Source organism: Cheilinus undulatus, linkage group 14 (genome assembly GCF_018320785.1).
Source record: "Cheilinus undulatus linkage group 14, ASM1832078v1, whole genome shotgun sequence".
NCBI classification, from domain to species: Eukaryota; Metazoa; Chordata; class Actinopteri; order Labriformes; family Labridae; genus Cheilinus; species Cheilinus undulatus.
Window position 1 is genome coordinate 26,272,368 of NC_054878.1, and position 24,748 is coordinate 26,297,115.

Here is a 24,748-nt window from a genome sequence, read left to right on the forward strand (position 1 = left end):
GGGCACATTGTTTCAAGAACAAGTTTTCATATAACCTGAATGCACAATGTAAAATGTAAAAGCTTGATAAACAGACAAGCAAACAGACCTGAAGCTTAGTAAAGTGTCCACATCACTGCCTGCTGGTTGTTGTATTTTTTAAAACTGGCTGTGTAAGCCCACTGCAGTAAGAACAAAGATTTCTTAGCCTGTGTGAAGACAAATGCAGGAGAAAAGCTTTGAGACCCTGGGGGATGAACAGGCACGAATAAAAGGCCAATGGTAATAAATTGCAGAAGAATGCTTTCTTGAACTAAAGCTTTTATTCCCCTATGTATATGTTAGCTCTTTCTTTCCTCAATCGTGAGCAATAAAAATGATCTTACTCTTGTGTCTTGCAGGATAATAAATGTAAAATTCAGACCAGAGGAATAGTTGCTCATTTTTATTATCTTCATTGAAGTATTCAATAAGCCTTCAGAAACACTGATAATGCTAAGGTAATAACACACAGTCCATGCTAACAACACCCACAGTCCCCCTGAAGCAGCAGCATCAGCTTTTTCACGGCTCTCACATGAACACACACACAGGTTTGGGTCACTGCAATGCCAGGGTGTTTTCTGCTGTTTTTTTGTCACTAAGTAAAAGTGAGAGAGCTTTATCGACCGTGGACTGTTCACTGTTCTAAGGCAGTAAAGATCGAGGCACTGAAAGATGAAATGATTAAATAATAGATTAGAAACGGAGGGTGCATGCACTGATGGAACGACATAGTTAACATGACATTCTGGGTCACTAAGTGAAGTGATACGAGCTGATGGCAGTGAATGGTGTAGCTTACAAGGAACCTTATGCTGTTTATCTACAAACGCTGAAAAACCCAGAGTCACAAAAACAGCTGAGGGGGTTTGTTACCTCAAATAACATAAAAGCATGTTTTTAAACTCCTAAGCTTGGTCCACTGGGGATAACATCCATGCTGTTTTAGCAATTCACTATTTGCCAACATGGGTGCCAGTAATTGAAATAGCGCTCCCATATGTAGCAAAATGTGTAGAGTTTTAATGCAGTCGCTGTAAGCCCTAGCTGTATCATTCAATACAAAATAAAGTACCACGATTTTGAGATACACATCAATTGATCCATTACCTACACAGCTTATCCTTGAGAGAATAATGAGGGAACTGATTTCAACCAACTTTGGGTGAGATTCTGCTAAGTAGACATACCCCCAGAAATGGCTGGGCCCCTGAAAAGCCAAGTTAACGGGCCCTCTGGCATGCATGTACGTATGTTTGAACAGTAGCCCTTGCACTTCAGATCCTGGCTGACAGGATGTGTATGTCAGAGAGTTTGTCTTTGGGTTTTAATGTTCCCTTGAAAGTTGCCTAATTTCTTCTCTTCATTTTTCTGGCATTCTCACTTTTTTGCAGGTCATGACATAACTATTAAGTCTAACATTAATACCCAAATGGTTCAGTTCAATTGGCTTGTCCACATTCACAAAGTCTTCATCGGGGCATTTAAAAACAAGTGCAGGTGCAGGTGCAGTGAGAAAAGTGGGTGTTTAATCTTAATTGGTGCACTCCAACAAAGCAAACTCAGACCTTGCTCTGTTTTTTTTCTCACTGCACCTGAGAAGCAGTTGACTGATTGCAAGGCAGCTGCAACAGCCTTGAAAATCTGTGGACAGTCACTTGTTTTTAAATGCCCTGATGAAGACTTTGTGAGTTGAAATGCGTAGGCGCTTTAGCCTATTTATTAAAGGCTTTTTAACTTTTTCAAAACAGTGTGCCTTAGTTTTTTCTGGTTATGACTCTTTTTACCCTACATAATACAAGTCTGACCTCCCCCCCTGTTTTTGGTATCATGAACTTTTCCTTGAGACTTAAGAGCACCTGTGTTTGATATTTACAAATACGTGAAAGCAGCACTCCTAAGTCATCTTGTTTTTTTGTTTTTTTTATCAATGGCTTGTCCGCATTTTTACTATTACCAAAAAAAGCTCATTAATTTTAAAGATAACAGATGGAAATGAACTCCATGGGCTGAGCCCCTGAAACTCTGAAGGAAATCTATGTAAGCATTTTTTAGAAGCTGAGTTCACAAACAAAGAATAAACAGGAGACCTTAACCCATGGCCTACCTTTGACCTATGACCTTTAAAATGTGATAATTTTGTCCTTGAGTCACAATGGATGGATAAACAAACCAGTGAATTCAAAAGCATTCAGACCCCCTTCAATTTTTAATTTTTTTTTTTTTTTATGTTACAGCCTAGGACGGGGCAATATGGTTGAAAAACTGAATCAGATTTTTTCACACCAAACTCAATTCATGATATTAATCGATTTTTAAACTACTCTACAAAACTACTCGAATACTGCTTTAATTTTTATTAAAAATATGTTACAAAATTGAACTGACGGATCCTTTAAAGGTCAAAATGGTAGCTGTATACTTGTCTTTTAAAGTTCACTATGGAGGGTTATTTACATGAACACTGAGGCTCTGACAGTTTCTATCTGCTTAAGAAACACACTCAAAGTAATGCTAATATCTCTCCATGATCTAGGCAAGTAAAGAAAACCATCAGAGGAAAACTAATTATTTCTGTATTTGTACTTTAACACTGTAATTATACATATGTAATAAAATTAGAATTAAGATAAAATTAAAGCTTCTTGCAGTAGCTTTTACTTTTGGCATTACAGCAGGAAAGTTTAGTAGAAAATCTCAATTTTCATTTTCCAAAATCTTGATTTTCCAAAAACCTGATTTATCGATTTAATTGATTTATTGCCCAGCTCTATTTCAGCCTAATGCTACAATCATTTAAATTCATTTTTCTACCATTAATCTACACTCAGTTACCCTTAACGACAAAGTTGATACAGAATTTAAATTTTTTTGCAAATTTATCGAAAACAAAAAACTACAATATCACACTTACATAAGATCCTTTTCTGAGTACTCTGAAGGACTTTTGGCAGCAACTAAAGCTCCAAGTCTTTCTAATTATAATGTGACAAGCTTTGCACATCTGGACTGAGGAATTTTTTGCCATTCTTCCTTGCAAATCCTCTAAAGCTCAGTCATGTTGGACGGGGACCGCTGGTGGACAGATATTTTCAGGTCTCTTCAGAGATGTTTGATAGGGTTCAAGTTAGGGCCCTGGCTGAGCCATTCTAGGACATTCACAGAGGTGTCCTTGTGTTGTCCTGTGTACTTAGAGCCATTGTCATGTTGAACCCCAGAGTTATATGTTCACAGTGAAGCCTGGGTGCCAAAATTTGACATTAGATTTGCTTAATTATAGGACAAACCTGACTTTGTTTAACACAGGGACTAACACAATGAACAAATTGTGAATGCACAAACAGGTAAGTCTTAATTTCCAAATAGAACAAAGGGGACGGTTTCACACTAAAACCCTGAAACCCTGCATCCGCTGTACCTCTAAAACCATCATTTAGCAAATCACACAATCAGACCAGCTTGGCTAAGGCAGTCCTTTTGTTTCTCAGCCAGAGCATCCATTCTAAGTCACTGTCCTGGCACTCAGCCATATGCATACTAACTACAGCCATGGGAAATAATAAGACAGGATCATTTGTAGACCACACTGGCTGTCTCCAAGCCGAGCCGAGCCAAACAGCCACAAGAGACTGAATCGTCTCGAGCTTTCTGACATCACTCACTTTTTTAATTACTCCCTTTGAGAGCACATCGCTCCTCAATCCTCCACTGACTGCCTTTTGATCAGCAGGAGCCTACAGAGGTGGATGCGTGCGTGCGTGTGGGGATATGTGTGTGTGTATACATAATTAATTAAAAGTGAGCGGGGGACACCTGTATTGAAGCTGTTTATCAATAAATCATCACAAGAGAGAGATTTGTTTGAAAGGCTGCTGAACTCACGAGGCAGCTGTGTGCTGTGATGGGCAGAGTTGTTTGGTCACACTGTTGTAGGGAAAAAAAAAAATACGACATTTCTGTGGTTTATGTTATGTAGAAAATGGCTCAAAATCAGCCCTAATGGGATTAGGAAACACTGAAGTATAATTTTAAGTCTTCTGCAGGCAAATTGCCCAGTTTTCACAAGCTTAAAATCTTAAAGCCATCATTAATTCATTGTGCGGTTTGTTTTTGAGGTTCAGCACTTTGTCTTTGACTGAAATGAGTACAGACTGACTCAGGAAAAAAGATTTCTGACAGTGGGAATCATACTTAGCCTGAAAACAAACATTCAATAAGCTGCAAAGACATATTTTAAAACAGAGGACAGTTTGCCCTCAATTATCTTTTGGTTGAGACAGAAGCCTGAGGGCAGTCTGAATACAGGAGAACACAACAGAACAGTAGGAGACATGGTTGCTGGTAGGTGCTTGATAAATTTGCTGCTTAAGGCAGAAGATGGAACGTTCTGGTTTGTCCAAAACTGTCCCGTTGTGAAGCTGGGGTCTGTAGATCGATTTTATATTAATACGGACAACCTCATACAAAAGTGAAGCAGCGTAATGGGCGCAGACATTTGGTGCTGAAGAAGTAGAGTCAGGAATAGAGCATCCTTATTGAACTATAGGGTTGATGACAACCACTAACCAAAGCATACATTTAACCTGCTGATAAAACATCAAAGAGAACTCCTTTAGCACAGCAGAGCAGATTCTTGCAGGGGTGACACCTTCCAGTTGGTTGGTTAATTGGTTGGTTGATGAGCTATCATCTAACTAAGATTCCACTGGTTGAAAAATTGCAGGTTAAAGATGAGGAGGCAAAGGCACAGCAACAGAAGAGCACACATGTGGACAATCCACGTAGAGAGAAGGATGCAAACGCAGCAGAAAGTGATATTTTCTAAATCTTTCCATGCAGTTTCAACCTGCCAATTATTGAGGCGGATATTTGGAATTTGCCAGTTATCGGTATAATTGATGAAATCAATCAATCAACAGGTGCACTTTTTTGGTTCTTCTACAAAGTGTGTCTTCCCTCCAAATTAAAAAAATATATCCTGTATACAACACAATCTGATAGGCTAGATGCCACAAAAGTACTAGCCAATCAAAACTTAAGCCTGGGTGACATCACTCCCTGTTTTCCTGTTTACTGTGCTGTAGTAATACAAATGTCATCATACCTGCCCTATCACTCATTATGAGATTTCCTGAATGCGCCTTGCTGCATTCTCACATTAGCTCATCCTGACTTCACCTTACCATGGGCAAGATAAACGTCTGGGTAAAGTTAGGGTTAAAAACACTATTTGCACCCATGCAGGCAGTATATCCCAAAATACCAGGACATTTCCAGGAGTTTTGTGTAGTGTGAGCTTAAGACAAACAGAGATAAACAAATGCAGCCTACAGCATTTGTTAAAGGTCACATATTTGACCGCTTATAAGTTTATAATGGTCTCAGAGGTCACTCTGTTTCTGTGTCTGTAGCTTTGAATCTTAATGTGCTATTTGACTCCAACCCTTACTCCACCCCTCTCAGGAATGGATGTGGCTCTCCCGATCTGAGAGGAGGATCAGGAGAAGAAGGTGGAACTTTCTTTCAAGCAAGGGCCAACCAAACCTGGGGGCGGTGTTAACTCCCCACATGACATCATGAGGGGAACTTCTGAGAACAGCTTGTGTCAGCACACATTTTCTGAAAGGTGGAGAAAGAAAGGGGGAAAGGAATGGATTTTTCTGATTATTGGGGGGACTGTGGACAGGCCAGGTGCACATATTTTTGTTATAAAAGACGGAAACAAATGCAAAATATGTGACCTTTAAAGCCCCAGACAGGCCAACAGAGAAACTGCAAGGCAAAAACACTCGCTGTATGTTGTAGTTGTTACAGCCATCAAACCTGAAGAGGACAGAGCACAAGTTTTACCTGTTCACTGTGCTTAATTACACCAGGACGAGCTGGTGAGGTTCGACTAGTTTGTAATGCTAGAGCAAAGTGTGCTGGTGACTGGACTCAGACTGAGCAGTTTTCTGACACACATTACAAGTGGCAGGATCATTTTTGATGACTGGATCATTTTGATTAATGGGCTGCCAAGGGTAAGGACAATATAAAAAAATGCCAGTGATAACAGAATCTAGAAAAGGTTCACAATATTCATCTCATAATAATGCTTTATCATAAAAGTCCTTATTTCTAAGAAAATCCAAGTGTCTGAAGCCTTCCTTTTTCCACGACATTAGCTAACAGTTAATGTGATACACAATGTTTATCATATTTAAACATTAACTCAGCATCCTCAAACCAAATATCTGCCATCAGTTTGACTCTTCAGTCTGACCTCTAGTAGTAAAGAAGTAAAGAAGAAGGGCTTAACACTTTATTAAAAATTAAATCCATGTCAGCTTGGGTCAGCTTTAATATGGTCACAGTCTATACTGTGAATGTCGTTGAATGTCGGCACAGAGGACAACGACTCCTGGAGCAACACTGCCAATGAGCTACAGTTTCATACCAGCTGTTAAGTCAGAACTTTTACAAAACTCAGAAAGTCAAGGTTATCCCAAGTCACCTGCTTCATTTTCAACTCAACCGTAAAGGACATGTAATTCATAGATTTATAACTTTGCAAGACCTTTCACATAAACGCTTGCTTTATAAAGCCCCTGAATGCTTAATATCAAACCTTGAAGATGGTAAAGTCGATACATAATTTAGAAATAGTGCATTTTCCTCAGTACTGGTGAATATGCATGGACCAGATTTTAAGTGCTATTAAATTATTCATGCAGCAAAAATGCTCTATCTAGTAAAAAACTCATTATAATTAGAAGATTTTCTAATATTTAAAATATCTAAAGAAGGCATAAATAGTTTAAACAGCTCTTTTTTGTCATAGTAACAAAGCTAGATATTATTACCCCAGCCAGATGTCAGTCTATCTGTCAATGTGATGAAAATGTTTCAGAAAAAGAAAACAAAATCCCACATATGAGACAGATTACTGTACTTACATATGCTACACTGGCTAATGGCAGCTATATGGGCTAAAAAGATGAAATGACTCATGGCTATGCTTTTTATTCATTATCTGCTTACTTGATTTAAGCTACATAAAGGCAAAAAATGACATATTCCCCTTATTTATACATTTATTACTCTAGTAAGATCGTTCTCATCTTATTAGAGACGACGTGTTGCATTATCTAGCACTACATTGTCTGTTCAATAATCTGCACATATTCTGCACATATTTAAACAGCCTTAAAATAAAAATGTTGGACTTAAATGAAAAAAGGATACAGTATTACTCATACATTACTCATTCAGTGAGCCTTCAGGACATTTTAACATTAGGAAACACTTCTGTTGAGCTGAACAGAATCAGAGAAATAGTTCAGCAAAGGGCCAAAATTAGCATGGGTGGACAAATCAGCCTCCCTTAGGATTTAAAGACCTTTTAGCACAGGGAACATTAGAGAAGTAATCATCATCCACAACTCCGACACAGCAGCTAGATTCCCCATGAGGACAAGCTTTTTATCAGCTCTGACAGGCTGGAGTGATGGGGAAATCTACTAATCCATAAAGGTTGAGTCATCAACTTTGTGGACATCTTTATTAGAAGTCTGTTCACTCAGTGCAGATATTCATATTATAGTCAGTCCACCTTAAATGTCATTTCTCCCAAGGCTGTTATTTGTTTTTGTTTTATTTTCCTCAGTCTTCAGTAACAGACTCGTGTCAAACAGGCTGAAAGACAAAGAAATTGCAAAGGCAGTTACTGAAATGGTAAGATGATCTCTCCTGTATTCTGTGTATAACAGGCCACTTGTTTCATAGAGCTTTTTGAAAATGATGTCCCATAAAAACCATCAAAATGATTAAAGGAGAAGTACTTTCAAGATATAAGAAGGCTAAACATGAGGTTAAATGTCAAATTCAAGATCTATGCATGGAAAATCTGATAGTGTGGCCTTTTGCCCTTTTACTGCAGTTTGATTTTGGCACAGGCACTGATCGTTTACTAATGATCACAAATTATTTGATTAAAAGTGGGAAAAAGCTTGCCTAAGTGATCATGGCCTTCACCTAAAAATAATGTTCCTTGTGAGATTTTTAAAATAAAAGAGAAAATGTTAATTTTGTCCTAAAAAACCAGTAATGACAAAAAGAAAAAGAAAAAAAACTCCTTCATCCATGTCTTAATGGACCTTGCTTTGTGCACTGGTGCACAGTCATGTTGGAACAGGAAGGGGCCATCCCATTCAATACAGGTGTCCCCCCAAACCCACAAAGTTGGGAGCATGGACTTGTCCAAATTCTCTTGGTATGCTGAAGCATTCAGAGTTCCTTTCACTGGAACTAAACGGCCAAGCCCAGCTCCTGAAAAACAACCCCACACCATAATCCCCCCTCCACCAAACTTTACACTTGACACAGTGCAGTCAGACAGGTACCGTTCTCCTGGCAACCGACAAACCCAGACTCGTCCATCAGATTGCCAGATGGGGAAGCGTGATTCGTCACTCCAGATAACGCATCTCCACTGCTTTAGAGTCCAGTGGCAGCGTGCTTTACACCACTGCATCCAACGCTTTGCATTGCACTCGTGATGTATGGCTTGGATGCAGTTGCTTGACCATGGAAACCCATTCCATGAAGCTCTCCTACGCACTGTTCTTGAGCTAATCTGAAGGCCACATGAAGTTTGGAGGTCTGTAACGATTGACTCTACAGAAAGTTGGCAACCTCTGCACACTATGCGCCTCAGCATCCGCTGGCCTGTCATTTATTCAGTCATTTAACATGGCCTACCACTTTGTGGCTGAGTTGCTGTCATTCCCAATCACTTCCACTTTGTTATAATACCACTGACAGTTGACTGTGGAATATTCAGGAGTGAGGAAATTTCATAACAGGACTGGTTGCACAGGTGGCATCCTATCCCAGTACCATGCTTGAATTCACTGAGCTCCTGAGAACGACTCATTCTTTCACAAATGTTGTAGAAACAGTCTGCATGCCGAGGTGCTTGATTTTATACACCTGTGCCCATGGATTTGATTGGAACACCTGATTTCAATTATTTGGATGGGTGAGTGAATAGTCTTGGCAATATAGCGTATATTGGCCTGTTGCAGTGCCTTTACACATGCTGTACACTAAACTCTTAAAACATTTAAGGGAATTTTCAACGCGAGCTGCATGTTTGGACCTAAATGGAAACATTTTTCACTTAGCCGGAAATTTTGTCTCCACATCCCTGTACATTATTCTGTGTTACATTTGGGTGAGCTGGTGTGAGAACAAGGTGGGAAATATTCAGGGAAACTCACTACATGGAGGAGCTAAGACAGCAAACTACAGTATATGCCAAAGAGAAGATGAGTTCAAACTAACTGGGCATTATATGAGCCGTTTGTTGTTGATGAAAAAATATCTTGAGTTTCTCTGTTGGAAGATTTCAGGAGTAAAGTGACTGAAATTTCATAGAATTTTTCAGCAGTGTGTATCTGATAATAGCTTTGGTTACACAGCAAAAAAGGTCTTGGGTTTGAAGCCTTTGATGTGAAACTTTCTTTAAAATTACAGTATCATAAGCTGCAGTTTCCACCAGGCAGTCAGTACGAGTTCAATTTAGTGTCATTATTTGCATTCATTGCTAAAAGTTGGGCAAGGCACTAAATTAACAAGTTTTACAGTGCCACTCTTCTGTTGGGGTACCAATCATATTTATCCAATCATAAAGGGTGGAACTAGACCCACTGCAGTCCGTTGATTGCCACATTATTAGGTAGCTGACACTATCAAAATCTGGCTTACACCCTTGCCTACCAAGTAAGGGCAATGTTAAGGGGCGATGACACAAGCGCACAGCATTGTAAGAAAAGAACAAAAAATATCTTGAGCCTGTCAATTCAATTTCTGGCTTGAATTCACTTTAAAATGCTCTATGTTCAGATATGGAAGCTATCTGTAATATATAGCCTCAAACACACCAAACCATCTGTCATGGTGTTAACAAAAAAACCTAACCATCTATAGCAATGTGTCTTATTTTGCATACACTATTATATCTAAAAGACTATGTTCTTATTTTTCTATTTTTTTTGTCAGGCAGGGATGATTGCTGAGTAATGTGTGTCAAGCAGCACAGTCTTGGGTCTCTTTTTGATCATGTGGCAAGACTCATGCCAGGTAAAACTCAAAGTTTATAAGGACTGACAAGCTGAACAGACCTGCAAGGCAGGCTTTGTGAGTAGTCATTCCATCCTAACTTAAAAGTGGGTGCATGAAAGGACAAGAGGAGAAATTTTCAAAGCTCCCTAAATTAGACTCTTTGGATTTTTTTTAGCCAACAATTTCTACCAACCCATATACAAGCCCCATCCTCGCAGCAACACTTAAACTAAGCAAACCTTTGCATTGGTGCCACTGCTGTCAGTGCTGTGTCAAGAAACAACAGCAGGTAACTTTAAGAGCTTGTTGGAAAACATTGGTGAGAATAATTGTGGCATTATGCTACGGAGTTAGATGTACATTTTAAGACAAGGTAATACAAAAGTGCAATGTGTAGGCTAAGTGGGTTATTAGCTTTATTTCGATGCAAAAGGTGAGTACAAAGTGCTTCTTTGAGGGGATTCTGGGGATCTGATTTGCTGCCACTGCTGTTTTAAATGTTGTAATCATGCCAGAGTCAGGTCACAGCTGAGCACCTGTTTCACTGTGTGTATGTGCTTCTGTTGGGGGTTAACTGTGCTATAGTTAGCCTGTTGTCAGAATGTGGTATTGTTTGTTGATAAGTATTGGAGCTGTGTTTTCTACCATGTTTTTTTGCCTTTATGTTGAAGCGGAGCAGGGTTATCCTAAGTTGTGAGGTTATTGCATCACAATGCCTGTAAGTCTGCAGTCACTTCAGCACCACAGTGAAATGGACAGCTCCTCTGCTGCTGTGCTTGTTGTCAACTTTGTCACAGCGCTGTCCATGGTTCTGAAAGCTTTCAATAGTCAAAATTCAATCGTCTGGGTCAGCTTTTCCAAAACGTATGTATGTTGTGGCCCGATTTAAAATCTGAAAATCTTTGGGGCCACTGAACCACTCCTACAAACAGAAGACAACTCTCAGAGTATTTAGCCCCATGTTTTTATTTTATTTACAAATTTTTTTTAATTAAGACACTTACTTTTCAGACACATTCAGGATATTAGGAGAGGGTTTAAACAAAGTACAATCACTACTCCATTTGTTTTGTTTTAATCAGGTATCTGCAAAATCACCTAAATTTTCTTTTCTAATATTCATCTCTTTGCAAACATTCTCCTAGTAATGTGAATGTACTAAGGTACTAAGAAATTCTTTAACTCAGGAAGTGAGTGCTGTAAAATTTTAACCCTTCAAGTCTTATAGACCCTGTAAAGGAAAATCCAAAATGTGTGTATTAACACACTAGATATGTTAGAATATGGTTGCTGTAAACATGTGAAAACCCTGAGATCTATGTACATGTATCTGAATTTTGGATTTAGACCATTAGAAAGTTTTTCACCCCCTTTCCTGGCTGGTTTCAATTTAGGCAGGGCAAATATGTTGGTGGGCTATGTCCCTGGCAATGTAAAGGGGAATTACACCACCCCTCTAATGCTGCAAAGATATAAAATGACTGAACAGTTCATAACATTACAGTCTTCTGTCAGCTAATGTCACTGCCTTCACTGAATGTTAAATGTTGTTTTTTGTTCATTGTGAAGAATACTTCCCAAATCTATCAGCCACAGTGGTCTATGGGTCATTTAAAACACCACAACAGAGAGATTTGGGCCAGAAAACTGACTTTGTCTCTCTCTTACACAGAGCCAGGCAGCTGCACTGATAAGGTTAACAAAAGGTCAGGGGGGCAGGCTGGTTGCTGGAGTGTTTGTTTATTTTTCACTTGAACAAGATGCAGCAGGAACAAACAACTTACCTGTGAAGCTTTGTTTTAATCCATGTTTCACTTGTCTTTAGTCCTCAATGATTAAAAGAAGCAGACTGTGGCTTTGTCTCTACAAGCAGAAACATGCTACTGTCTGTTAGCGTGGCAATGCTAAAGTTTAGCCAAGTATCTACTATTAGACTCATTCTATTCCTGCCAAGTCTGTCACAATGAAAGCCTCTAATGCTAATCATCGCTGGAAACTTTTTGAATGAGTAACTTCAGGAAATGAAGTGTTTTGGGTAGCAACTTAACAATGAAGATGTCTGATAAATGTGAGAAAGATATAACTTCACATTACTCCAAAAATGAGATATATGGAATACGTGAAGTGTTAAATACAGGATGAGAAAATGAAACTGAGACTTTTTATCTCTTAACTATCAGCCTGCCATGACGTAAATGTGATTGTTGCTCTGGTAGCTGAAACAGAGGGCTAACAGGTCCAGAAGAGCAGATAGATGATTCCCCCAGCTTGAAGCTTAATTTTATAAAATTAGAAATGTTTTTTTGACTAAAATTTGGCCTGGTGGTTCATAACACACTGGCCTGTCATACAGCAAACCTAAATACAGATTTATTATCACTTTACAGGGACTTTGAGCTATTTTTAACCATTTTGTCTTGCCTGGACTTACTGCCTTAAAAATGCTCGTAGAACATTAACCCTGTGGTGCACAGTCAAGCTCTGAACATCCTTTTTTTTCAGGACGTCACCTGAAATAAAGAAAACTTAGGACTGTAAAGACAAAAGAAAAAACAGTAACCTAAGCCTTTTTCACATATTTGTTCTCTCATCTCTTAGGGAAGAAAAGTTGAAAAAAAAAAAAAACATTCTGTGACAAAAGTCTTCAAAATATTCACATATTCACAAAAAAAGTCCTTGCAATTTTTTGAATAGGCTGTTTTTGAAGCAATTCCCATCTGCAGTGACACAGAAGGCCACGTCACAGGCTCTCTGTCTCTCCTTCACTCCATTTGAGCTATTACAGCTGTCTTCTCCAGGATCTAAGTGAAAAGACATGCCCACTTTGGCAAAGTTTGACACAATGACGGAACAGCCTGGCATTGGTTGTCACAGCCTGTCACAATGAACTGTGATGAGCGGAAAAACAATGTGGTAGCTAATGCTAAGCTAGCGGCCGAAACATTAAAAATCGTATTTAAAAAATGGATAAAAAGACATTTTAGATCAGAGTAACTGGTGACTTAATATGTGGTAAATAATTCAAAATAAGTGGTGACAATTTATAATTCAAAAGTTATTCAACTTTAAATTTAACACCAGTTAAACTGTGACACTGGTCCTGTAAATTAGATATAATAAAACATAAAATACATTACATGCAAGTTAAATGGCTGTATTACTTTAAAAAGGTATTCAACATGTAATCCAGTATTTTATGATGATTCAAAATATTATTTCTAATTCTAAAATTATTTCTATGGTTTTTATTGTAAATGGCCTTTTTCAGCCCCCCTGAGTAGCGTTAGGGCCCACCTGAGTGCCATGATCAACAGGTTAAAAAATTCATTAATTCTTTCCTGTGTCTATAAAGCTCTTAAACAGCAGCAAATAATGCAGGAATGGGATGTCTCTTGCATTTAGCACCGGTACTCAGAATCTATTCTATCTATTCTAATCTATTATTCTAGGGGAATTATTTTTTGATACTCAGTGTCTTATGTCATAATGTTTTTCATGTGTAATCTGTATGTTGTTGAGAGTTTACTGTACCAAACCACACTGAACCAAAGAGGACCAGTGGTGGATAGAGAACACAGTTACAGTACTCAAGTAAAAGTACTGTTACTTAACAATAATAATTACTCAAGTAGAAGTAAAAGTACTCATAAAAATAAGTACTTAAGTGAGAGTAAATAAGTGACTTACTAAAAGACTACTCAAGTAGTGAGTAACTTCATGAGTAACTTCATTTTTTGCAATTTAAACGTATTGCATTATGACATATTACTCAGGGGTAGTAATGTAAACTGCACATGATCATAAATAAAGTAGCATAACTTGGCAAAAGTAAAAAAAACAAAAAAAAACTTAATACATAAAGCAGCAGTCAAATTATGTTTGTAAACCACAATTATGGGATGAAAAACGTAATATAATGAGAAAAAAACAGACTCTCTCTCTCATCATAGTCATCTTATTTCTACATGATAATTTTAATCTCACATGCCTGAATTTGTACCTTGCAGTTCTTACTTTTTAATCATATTATATTCATTTCATCATATGTTAATGATTTTTGGGTCATATTTATGAAATTAATCTTATGAACCGCCCTCATTTCTGACTTTTTGTCTTTTTTTTAATTACATTTTTACTTTTCAGCTCCAATTTATGAATTTTTATCCTGATAATCACTCAACAAATTTGGCCCTCTAGCCCCACGTTATAATCATGTTAGGTATAATCAATGATATAAGAGATATGCTACAGGCACATGATAATAGTATCACCTACGATGTAGCGTTAAATAATACCGTGTAAAATCACATTTGTGGCAGAGTTGCAGAGGTGGTTGGACATGTGACATCATTTACCACTGACACAATTGTGTCTTTGCTGTCTGCAAGTTAAAACAGAGATTTGAATTTATACGTTTAGCTAACCAGTGCAGTCGTTAGCTTGTTTAGCTTACTTACCATAATGTGCTTTCTTACATTTGACGTGCTATTTTTGAAGCTTGAGATTTAAAAAAAAAAAAAAAAACTACTCAAGTGCATGTAACAGAGTAAATGTCACCCATTACTACCCACCTCTGAAGAGGACCACGTGGTGGTAATGGAGTAATAAAAATGCGTGTGCTGACTACCAGTGTGGGCTCAAAGGGAGAAGGTAGTGGGGTCAAAGATGGCTGTAGGCTGTGGCCTTTTAAACTAAAGGTTGTGTGGGTTGTTTCTGGATATTACCTTCCAATGTTAAGTGTAGTATCCATTGTCATGGCAACCACTGATAGCATTTGGGGACAAACAGCTGAATTAGATGAGTTTTTATGTACGGACTTGTCCAAATACAGATTTTCTGTCTGTGAGTTTCTCTCGGTGTTTCTCTCCTTCGAGCAGGATTTATTACTCCCTCGCTCTCTCAGTCAGAATGCATCTCTATCTCTACTTCTGCCTCTTTCTTCCTTCTTTCAGTCTGTGTTTGTCTCTGTCTGTTCTGTTAAAAGTCTTCTGTATTTCAGATAAAAAATGTATAAACTGACATACATAATCAACACAGACATCCACCTACCTTGACCAAATCCTCCAGCTCAGAAGTGTTCACACAGGCGTGCATCATCAAGAAGTCCAGTTTTTTCCGAAGGATGGCGTTTTTCTGCTCTGTCTCATCGGGCTGCTCCAGAGCTTTGAAAACCGTTGCTCCAATAATGAGGTAAAGCACCACCAAGAAGAAGATGGCTGACACAGTTTTCCACCTCATGACAGTTGTCCGGGTGTCACACTCGTCATCATCTGGGGTGTTCAGAACAACCGGTTTGGCTGAGAAGGACAGGCGAGGTTTGGTGTTTTGGACAGCAGATTTCGGGTCAAGAAGGTCAGGTGCGGCCACTGTGGGCAAGGAAGCAATTAATATGATTTTTTTTTCTTTTTTTGACAAATATGCAGACATCAAAATCATGTCAATCCTTGGTTGAAGACTGTAGGAAGTAAGCACTTAAAAAAACCTTTTCTTTTAATAAGAAACACACCAAATACGTTTTTAAAGACAGTATGAACCTGGTTTGTTCTATATACAGTATATACAGTAGAATATGATTTTTTTTTAGTATTTCTCTTCCAATATACAACCCCCAACTCCAGAAAGTTGGGGCGAAGTGTAACTTGTTCCACAAGTTTTGGATGCAGTTTTTTTTGTAAATTGGTGAACCTCTACCTATCTTTCTTCTAAAAGACTCTGCTTCACCAGGATGCTTCTTTAATACCCAGGCATGTTACTGACCCATTGCAAATTAACCTAATTAGTTGCAAAATGCTCATCCAGCTGTTTTTGATTAGTATGGCTTACTCTTACTTATCCAGCCTTTTGTTGCCAGATCCCTACCTTTTTGAGATGTGTATTGCCATCAAATTTAAAATGAGTTAATATTTTTCATGGAATGGAAACATTTCTAAGTTTCAACATCTAACATTTTGTTTATGTTCTGTTGCAAATATACATTGGGTTGATGAGATTTGAAAATCACTGCATTCCATTTTTATTTAAATTTTAAACAGTGACCCGAATTATTTGGAATTAGGGGTGTAGTATAATATCTTGTTTCCACATATATGACTGATGTCCACAAATCCATTGATATATGGATTATTAGTCCTAGTTTAAAGTGCACAGAAGTGCACATTTTGCGGATGGATAAAAACCTACACCGCTTTCCACATTATTGAGCAAATGATATTTTTCTCTTATTTTACTAAATATTAATGCGAATGACAGTCGGAATATTTTTCAAGTCATCAGTCATTATAATTCAAATGTTTTTGAACAAACTTCATAATGATAACCATTACTTTTAAAAAAATAAAAACCTCAAAATGCACTTCTCCACATTATTAAGCAGGCCACAGGTTTCAAGCAATATGGGAAAGAAAAAGGATCCTTCTGCTGCCGAAAAGCCTCAAATAGTGTAATGCCTTGGAGAAGAAATGAAAACTTTAGATATTTCATGGAAAATGAATCCTGATCATCGTACTGTGAAGAAATTTGTGACTGATTCAGAGCACAGATGGGTTCATGCAGATAAAGGCATAATGAGGAAGGTTTCTGCCAGACAAATTCATCAGATTAATAGAGCAGTTGCTGAAATGTCATTACAAAGCAGCAAACAGGAAGCTGCTGGTGCCTCTGGAGTCCCACCAACCTCAAGGTGTAGATCCTCCAGAGGCTCGCAGTCATGTATAAACCTACTATTCAGCCACCCCTAACCAGTGCTCACAAGCAGAAACGGTTGCAGTGGGCCCAGAAATACATGAAGACTCATTTTCAAATGGTCTTGTTTACTGACGAGTGCCATGCAACCCTGGATGGTCCAGCTGGAGGAGTAGTGGATGGTTGGTGGATGGCCACCATGTCCCAACAAGGCTGTGACATCAGCAAGGATGTGGTGGAGTCATGTTTTGGGCCAGATTCATGAGGAGAGAGCTAATTGGCCCCTTTTGGGTCCCTGAAGGTGTGAAAATGATTCGGCACAGTATATAGAGTTTCTGACGGACCACTTTCTTCCATGGTACAAAAAGAGAATCGTGCCTTCTGAGCAAAATTTTCTTCATGCATGACAATGCACCATCTCATGCTGCAAAGAATCCCTCTGTGTCATTGGCTGCTATGGGCATAAAAGGAGAGAAACTCATGGTGTGGCCCCCATCCTCCCCTGACCTCAACCCTATTGAGAACCTTTGGAGAATCCTCAAGCTAAAGATCTATGAGGGTGGGAGGCAGTTCACATCAAAACAGCAGCTCTGGGAGGATATTCTGATATCTAAGAAATTCAAGCAGAAACTCTCCAAAAACTCACAAGTTCAATGGATGCAAGAATAATGAAGGTGATATCAAAGAAGGGCTCCTATGTTAACATGGAACTTTGCCTGTTCAGATAAAATAGCTTTAGATTTCCGTGAATATGACCTCCTAATGCTGCAAATTCAATGAATGACCATTTTCAGTTCTTTACAACCTATAAATCTTTTAAAACTCAGTTTTGCATAATAATGTGGAACAGTGCATTTTGAGGTTTTTAATTTTTTTTAAGTAATGGTTATCATTATGAAGTTTGTTCAAAAACATTTGAATTATGCTCTAACGGCTGATGACTTGAAAAATATTTTGACTACCATTTGCATTAATATTTAGGAAAATAAGAGAAAAATGTCATTGGCTTAATAATGTGGAAAGTGGTGTAATAAAAACTACCTGTAGACATGGGAAGAGGGTAATTCTATCTGTTTTAGTCATTCAGTAGCTTGAAATATATGTTTGAGGAATTACCAAAAGAAAAAACAGGACTAATAAAGCAAATCAATAATTAACTGAAGATGTGGACAAACCTGGAATGTAGCGTATTTTGAGATGAATTTATTAAAAAGATGTATTAATCAGTAAACTAGATAAGGCAAGTCAAGCCAACTTGTTCAGCTACTCAATTTTTTTTTTTTTTTGGTATTTTGACTAACCTATTTTAATCTAATTATATCCACTTTCATTTAAATCTACTTCATATCACCTGATTTATCATGCTATACGTCATGTCAAAGGGATTAATCTGGCAGCATTTCATATTAAGCTCATAAGTCATCCTAGCCTGTTAGATAAAAACAGCTTTTTTTCTAAGCTAGCACACAGCCATACATTTTCCCTGAAATTCACTGCATTTTTTTTTAACATTCAACACATTCTGGGCAGAAATGCTTCAAAGTAGTCAGCAGTAGTAACAGTATTTGTTACATTTATGTAGTTAGCTTTTAGTTTTACCTAAATAAAAAGAAAAAGTACAAAAGTTGTTTCTTTTTTTTTGGTTAAAATTTTCTCCTTTTCCCTCCAAGTTTTCATGACTTCCCTGGCACTCCCTGGTCCCCCAAGAGGCATCAGGATCCCCACTTTGTAAAACACCTGTCTTAACATTAGATAAACATGAGCTTTAGGGTTACGTTTTGTTCACCGGCATATAGCTATGATATTTTACTATAGTTTAAAGCTAACGGTTTAGTTTTGTATAATACTGTAGGAGCACAATCGCTCTGTTAACTTTATCCACCTTATTCCTGGAGGCTCTAGATATAAACACTGGAGAAACTTTTGGTGCTAAAACAGAAGTAGACAAATATTTTATGTTCTCCCAGTAGCTAACCAAAGAGGCTAACCACCAATGGCAGCTGTTCTCAAAGGAATACACCTTCAATCTAGCAAACACTGCCTCATGTCTTGTTTTTTTTTTTTTGTTCTAGATTAAACATCTAACTAAATGTTATTATGAGCTGTAAGTTATATTTTCTGATATGTCCGAGTTCTGGTACCCAATGCTCTTTTCGTGGTTGTACTAGTCTAATAACCAGGCACAGTTGAATATGTGCCTTTAACAGCTGTGGCATTTTAAACATGCTGTTCAATGTCTGAATGCAAAGGACAGGAAATTTCAGGTTTACAGATCTGAAATAACAATTTAAGAACACCCATAAACTAAGACTACTGGTCACATTTTTTTGTGTCAATGCTAATATCCTATGCTGAGCCGTTAGCCACCAGCTAAGCGCACAGTAAACATCACAGGCATGCTAGGCTACTGTGAGATGTTAAGGCTCTGACTGCTACATCTGCTCTCAAGTATAAGCTTGTGCCCCACTTCCTTTATAAAGTGGTTGTCCTCATACTGTGTAAATGCAAATACTGAGCTAACACAGTTAGCTAAATATGCTAGCATTGAATACATTATCTGAGGACATTTCCTCATATTGACTTTCTATTCCTTGATAGAAGACAGAGAAACAATCACATCATCCTGTGTGAAGTGTTTCAGATGATGTTCATATATTTTAATCTCTTAATTTGCTCTAATGACCAAAGTTAGCATCATAGAAAATTACAGTTTGACAGAGGGTACTGAAAAAGTTTGGTAAGGAATCTAGTTAAACTAGTTTTGAATCTGAAACAGTCGACCACCGCTGGGTATTTTAACCATTTACCACAGTTGAGCTTTTCTACTAATGCTGCAATGCTACAGACATTTAGGCTAACAGTCCAGTTTTCTTTAGTTTTACATTTGAACAGTTTAGCTAGTCGAGTTTTGTGGCTATCCTACTAATCTAATGGTTCTGTTTCCAACAGTTTCTCTTAAAATTATTATTTTTTCCTTCAAAACGAACCCCAGTAAAAGCAGGAGCCTATTCACTCAGTACTTTTGCCTCATACCACCTGATTCAACATTTGCATGAACAGTTAGAAAGATTCAAACTCATTTTCATGTTATCTTTCTCTTCCAGCTGGATCTAATGGGGATGGGGTGGGGGTTTCTATACGTATATGTAACCCCAAAATGCAATTTTTCCTAATGTAGTTGACAATAAAAAAAATAAAGTGAATTTTATCATACTTTCAGCTATTCGTTAATGTAAGATAGCCATTCTATTCAGCGTGGGTGTCCTACTGTAAAAATGAACACAGCACTGAATGAAAGCTCATTAAAAATTAAACACTCTTTGTCTCAATCCTATTTCCCAAACAGCTTGCTTCACTAGATGTAATTATATAACCCCCATGAGGTCTGAATATCTAACAGTAAACAACTTGTGGAGAGTGATGCCCAAAAGCATCGGAAACACACCCATAGCTAAGTTTCATTTACTGTATTCGTTTATCGCAATTTGGCCACATTACTGCACGAGCTACTCCTCAGTCTGTACCCGGCACTGTGCTAGTAAAAAAACCGGCTCAAATTTACAATAAAAGCTACAGTATGTAAAAGAGTCAGGCAGAAAACAAACACCCCTGTGAACTGTAGCTGGAAACTCACTGTACCAACCCAAAGACTATAAATAAATAAATTCTCTCCTTCTTGTAGAAGTCATGCAAAAGACCTGTCATCCTTTTATATCAATGGAAAGCTGGAGTGAAACTAGTTTTCAGTGCACTTACTTCTCTACCATCTCTTCTCTCTTTGTTTCCTCATTGACGGATCTTTTTCCCCCCAAAAGAAAGGCGCAAATATTGTCTCCCTCTCACTGTCGCTTTTCGCCCGCGGTGCTGCCATCAAGGGACATGTCCGCCCTCCACATGGCTCCAGCGAACTGCGCTTCCCTCCACTTTCACTCTCTTCGTAGAAAATACATCCAGGACATCTCGTTCCCACTGAAATACGCGCTACGATGGAGCGTAAAAGGAAAAGGGAGGATAAAGCTCATCCATGAAATTCATATGTTCGTTCAGAGACATGGTGCCCTCTAGTTGGTTGCTTGCCTGGACGCACGGACGCAGATCTTTGTGTTGTGGGGGTATACGGTGGAGTTCCTCCGTCTGCTGCGCTGCTTCCAACGATCTTTCTCGCACAGCGTGCGCCCCTCTCCTGCTGGAGGGAGAGAGAGAGAGAGTGAGTGAGTGAGTGAGAGAGAGAGGCTTCTTCTCTGCTCGATACATGCTGCAGATTTTCACATAACAAAGGATGAACACCACTCCAAACGTCATCAGTGATTGGATAGTTAAAAAGAAGCTGTAACTCAGCATCAGTCTGGTGATACATAATGAAAGACTTTCTCTTCAAGCATCATCCAAGAAGCTCCTGTTCTGCTCACTGCCTTCCCCTGGTGGCCTCTGAGCAGCCATTTAGGCTCGAAGGGCCTGGCTCAAAAACACACTTGAAGATGCTTGTTTTATTCCCCAACAAACTCATCAAAATGACTTCATTTGCTACTTATTCTAACTCAAATCTGAGCACAAGATCTTTTATGTAACAGCTCACTTTTTATTGGTTTTGTTTCCAACAGTGCCTAACAAGAGTGAGCATGTTGTAGTGGCCCTAAAAATTTCCATCAGGAGAAACAGAAATTCCTTTGAATTCTGGAAAATAGAAAAAAAAACATCTAAACACACGGAACACCAGAGTTTTGTTTATTGTCCTCTCAAATCAAAACAAAATTAACCCCCTTCAGATGAGACTGTGTAGAAAATTAACTGTGCAGATCCATCTTGCAAAGCTCTTATCTGAAACCATTGTACCAGGTCTGAGAACAGACCAATCAGCGTCATTTGAGGAGAACGAGGCGGTAGCTACAGGGAGGGTTTAGTTGTACAGCAAGCCTGTAGCAGTGACTGCCACTGGTGTAGCTATTAGCTCGGATGTAGCATTAATAACAGCTTTTTTTTTTTTTAAAGATCTGGGCAGCATGTATTGAAAGAGCCAATTTGAAAGTCTGTCTTGGCAAAGAAGATGATTGTGGACTTCTCCTGACTGGCTTTGGCATGATTTTTATCCAACATAAGCTCCATGTTTGTAAACTCAGTCAGTGCCTGCCTTCTAAGCTCACGTTAATAACCAGAGTTACACATGGCTACAACCTCATTTTGTCTTGTCACTCCGATTGGTCGGTAATGAATATGACAGAGCGATTTGTCCTATCACCTTCTAAGAATTTTTAGAAAAGTCCTGCCCTTCCTAAAAGCTTTGGATGGGAGGTTTCCTTGATGATGGTGAAATATACCCCATGCATGGGCGTAGCACAGGGGGGAAAGGGTACTGATTAGCCTGGCCCACAGTAGGGGGAGCCCTTGAGAAGGCTGCAATGAAAAGTGTGTTTTTTTTTCTTAGTAAATAGTGTCATTATTGAATCTAAAGACACTAAATGAATTGGTCAACAGAATGAAATTTGTATCAAATAGAGTAAAATACCTTACAGAGGGCCCCTGCTCCTCCCTTTAAAATGTCCAGCGCAGTGAAATAATGCAAGTAAATTTAATTCAACCGTAGTAAAAATATTGTTCATAAAAGGAGAAATAATGGTTAAAAAATACAAAAAAATGCATAGATATTTGTAAAAATTATGCAACATTTGTTGCTTGGCTAGCCAGATAAGGGGAGCCCTGTGTAATATTCTTTCTGGGGGCCCAAAATCCCTAGCTACACCCCTGACTCCATGCAATGGATATGTGAAACAGTCTATCTGCCGTGTCAGATTACATTAAGAGAAGAGACATGGGTCAAACTTTAAAATCAAAATACACGTCAAATCATTTTTGTCTCAAACCCAAGTTCTGTTATTTTAACTTGATATTATCACCCAGATTTGTGTTTAAGTCTTCTTTCCCACAATGTAGTAGATGGCAAGAGAAAATGTAAGAAGTACTAACACAAGTCACTGGTTTTCCCATAATTTTGAATGCTGATTTTTTGCCATTTTATCAATAAGTTATTGATAATACATTCATTTAAATTAAGGACTATATTATATGTTAAATCTGTGTTTCTTCCAGAGGAAAAACTAGTCAGTGCCATGTTCTAATAATTTACCGTGCAGATTCTGGCTCCAAATGAGGAATATAGTAGTGACTATCATGGGATATTTTGGCTTCATCTTTGAGCTGCATAGAAAGGTTGATTGCGTTGTCCATGTGTATACAATCTCTGGCTCAATTCATGTCCAGGGGTTGGGTGTCAGGGTACTTGCTGGTACTGAGTGCTTCATGGCTCTTTAAATGAACATTTTTCAGAGATTTTCCAATCCAAACTGAGTGTTATGGGATATTTACCAGAATGCTTTGTGAATCATTGGAACAATTTGACATTTACAACAATCTAAATCATGCTCTGAGGTTGTTTTAATGCATTATGGTCTGTTTGATTTCAAACAAGCACAATCCCCTCCTGCTAGAAATGTTGTGTCTGTGTAAGTAAATGCTGGGACAATTATGTCATTATATTTCTAGGGCCCATGGCTGCCAGGGGCCCTAGAAATACAATGATAGAATTGCCTCTTCCATTTTCTGTGATTCTAGTAAAAAACTGCACCATAGACCTGAAAAACATTGGCAGCATTTTTAAATGAATAGGTTGTCAGGGTTTTTTTTGTATGGTTAACACTGTATGTTTAGAAATTTTAAAAAAATGATGATAAAAGTAACAAGGACCCTTTTTACATCAAACATATACTAGAAGAAAACAAATGCAGCAAAAAAACATGCAAACCCATCACAGCAGAGCTGTTCCAGAGGAGCTGTGTATGAATTTGCACTGTTTTGGTATTTTTAGCTTCTCTGTCCTAATGTAAATCTTTCTGACCTTGCAGAGACTCTGTCCTTGCCAGCCACCATAGTGTCTCTCAAGGGCATCTTTACATTTGAGGGAGAAAAGAGAGAGCTGTGTTCTTGCTGGACCATTGATTTATACTGGTGACATCCCAGTCAAAAGCTCACATGTCAAATGTAGACAGCAGCCAGCTTATCAGGGAAGAGGAGCACACCTCAGGCAGCAGTGGTGCCCTGAAGGTCGACTGTCAGTGCATTAACTAAATTCATCTGAATGACTGAGGCAGTGCCTGTGTGCTTTATGTCCCTGATGGAACTTATTATCCACCTTGGCATGCAGGTGCATGACATAAGCAAGACTGACAGAGATTTTCAATAATTTGATTGTCAGCTGCATTTCAGCTGCTTTTTTCTGTCCTTGTGTGTGAGTGTGCAGAAGAAAAGGTGCACAGATGTGACCAAAATATTGATTTGCATGAGCTGCTCCTGCTAATTGAATTGAGAGACTTGTGCAGCTGTGTCGTCAGTCTTAAGTGCTCTGATGCACACAAACACACCCACTAAGACTCTCCTTGTGTGTGTATAAAACAACAAATAAGAAAAATCTTTGCATAAGTGCAACATAAAAGATAATAGTAAGAAAAGCACATAATCCCCACTTTTGCTGACGGTTCAGTCTTACAGTAGCTGAGTTTGCTGCAAGGAAAACAGAAGACAAATAGATTGTAGTCTGCAGGGTGACACTAATAAAACTATAAAATGCATTTACACAGAGAATCCGCTCCCTCTTTTAAGACTTTAGGGGGAATTGGTCCAGATTCTGAGTTTTGCTTGTTCATCAGTTTGCTTTTCCTTTCCTATTTCCTCTTACTATGTTTCCTTTCCTGCCTGCTCTTCCTCTTCCTCTTTACATCAAAATGCCAATAAAACTTTTAACCTGCAGAAAGCTTCAAAAAACGAAAGCTTTTGTTGAAATAATCTGTATTTTTGTCATCTTCCATTGCCCTGAAGAGGCAACTGGTGTCATTTTCACGGTTTTACCCCTTCCTTCCTACAACGTGCTTACATTTCAAGCTTTTTTTTC

The 24,748-nt window shown here is 38.4% G+C and overlaps 1 protein-coding gene across 1 annotated transcript in view; it reads right to left on the bottom strand.

Moving 5' to 3' along the window:
- LOC121521722 (potassium channel subfamily K member 2-like) overlaps positions 1–20,836 on the bottom strand; it is a 59,031-nt gene extending 38,195 nt beyond the window's left edge. Inside the window, exons 1-2 of the mRNA XM_041805868.1 lie at positions 20,566–20,836; positions 15,178–15,494 (exon numbers count right to left, since the gene is read on the bottom strand). Of these exons, the coding sequence (XP_041661802.1) occupies positions 15,178–15,494; position 20,566 (318 nt within the window). The 5' untranslated portion in view covers positions 20,567–20,836. The remainder of the gene's footprint in view (positions 1–15,177; positions 15,495–20,565) is intronic.
- Between the last annotated feature and the right edge of the window lie 3,912 nt (positions 20,837–24,748).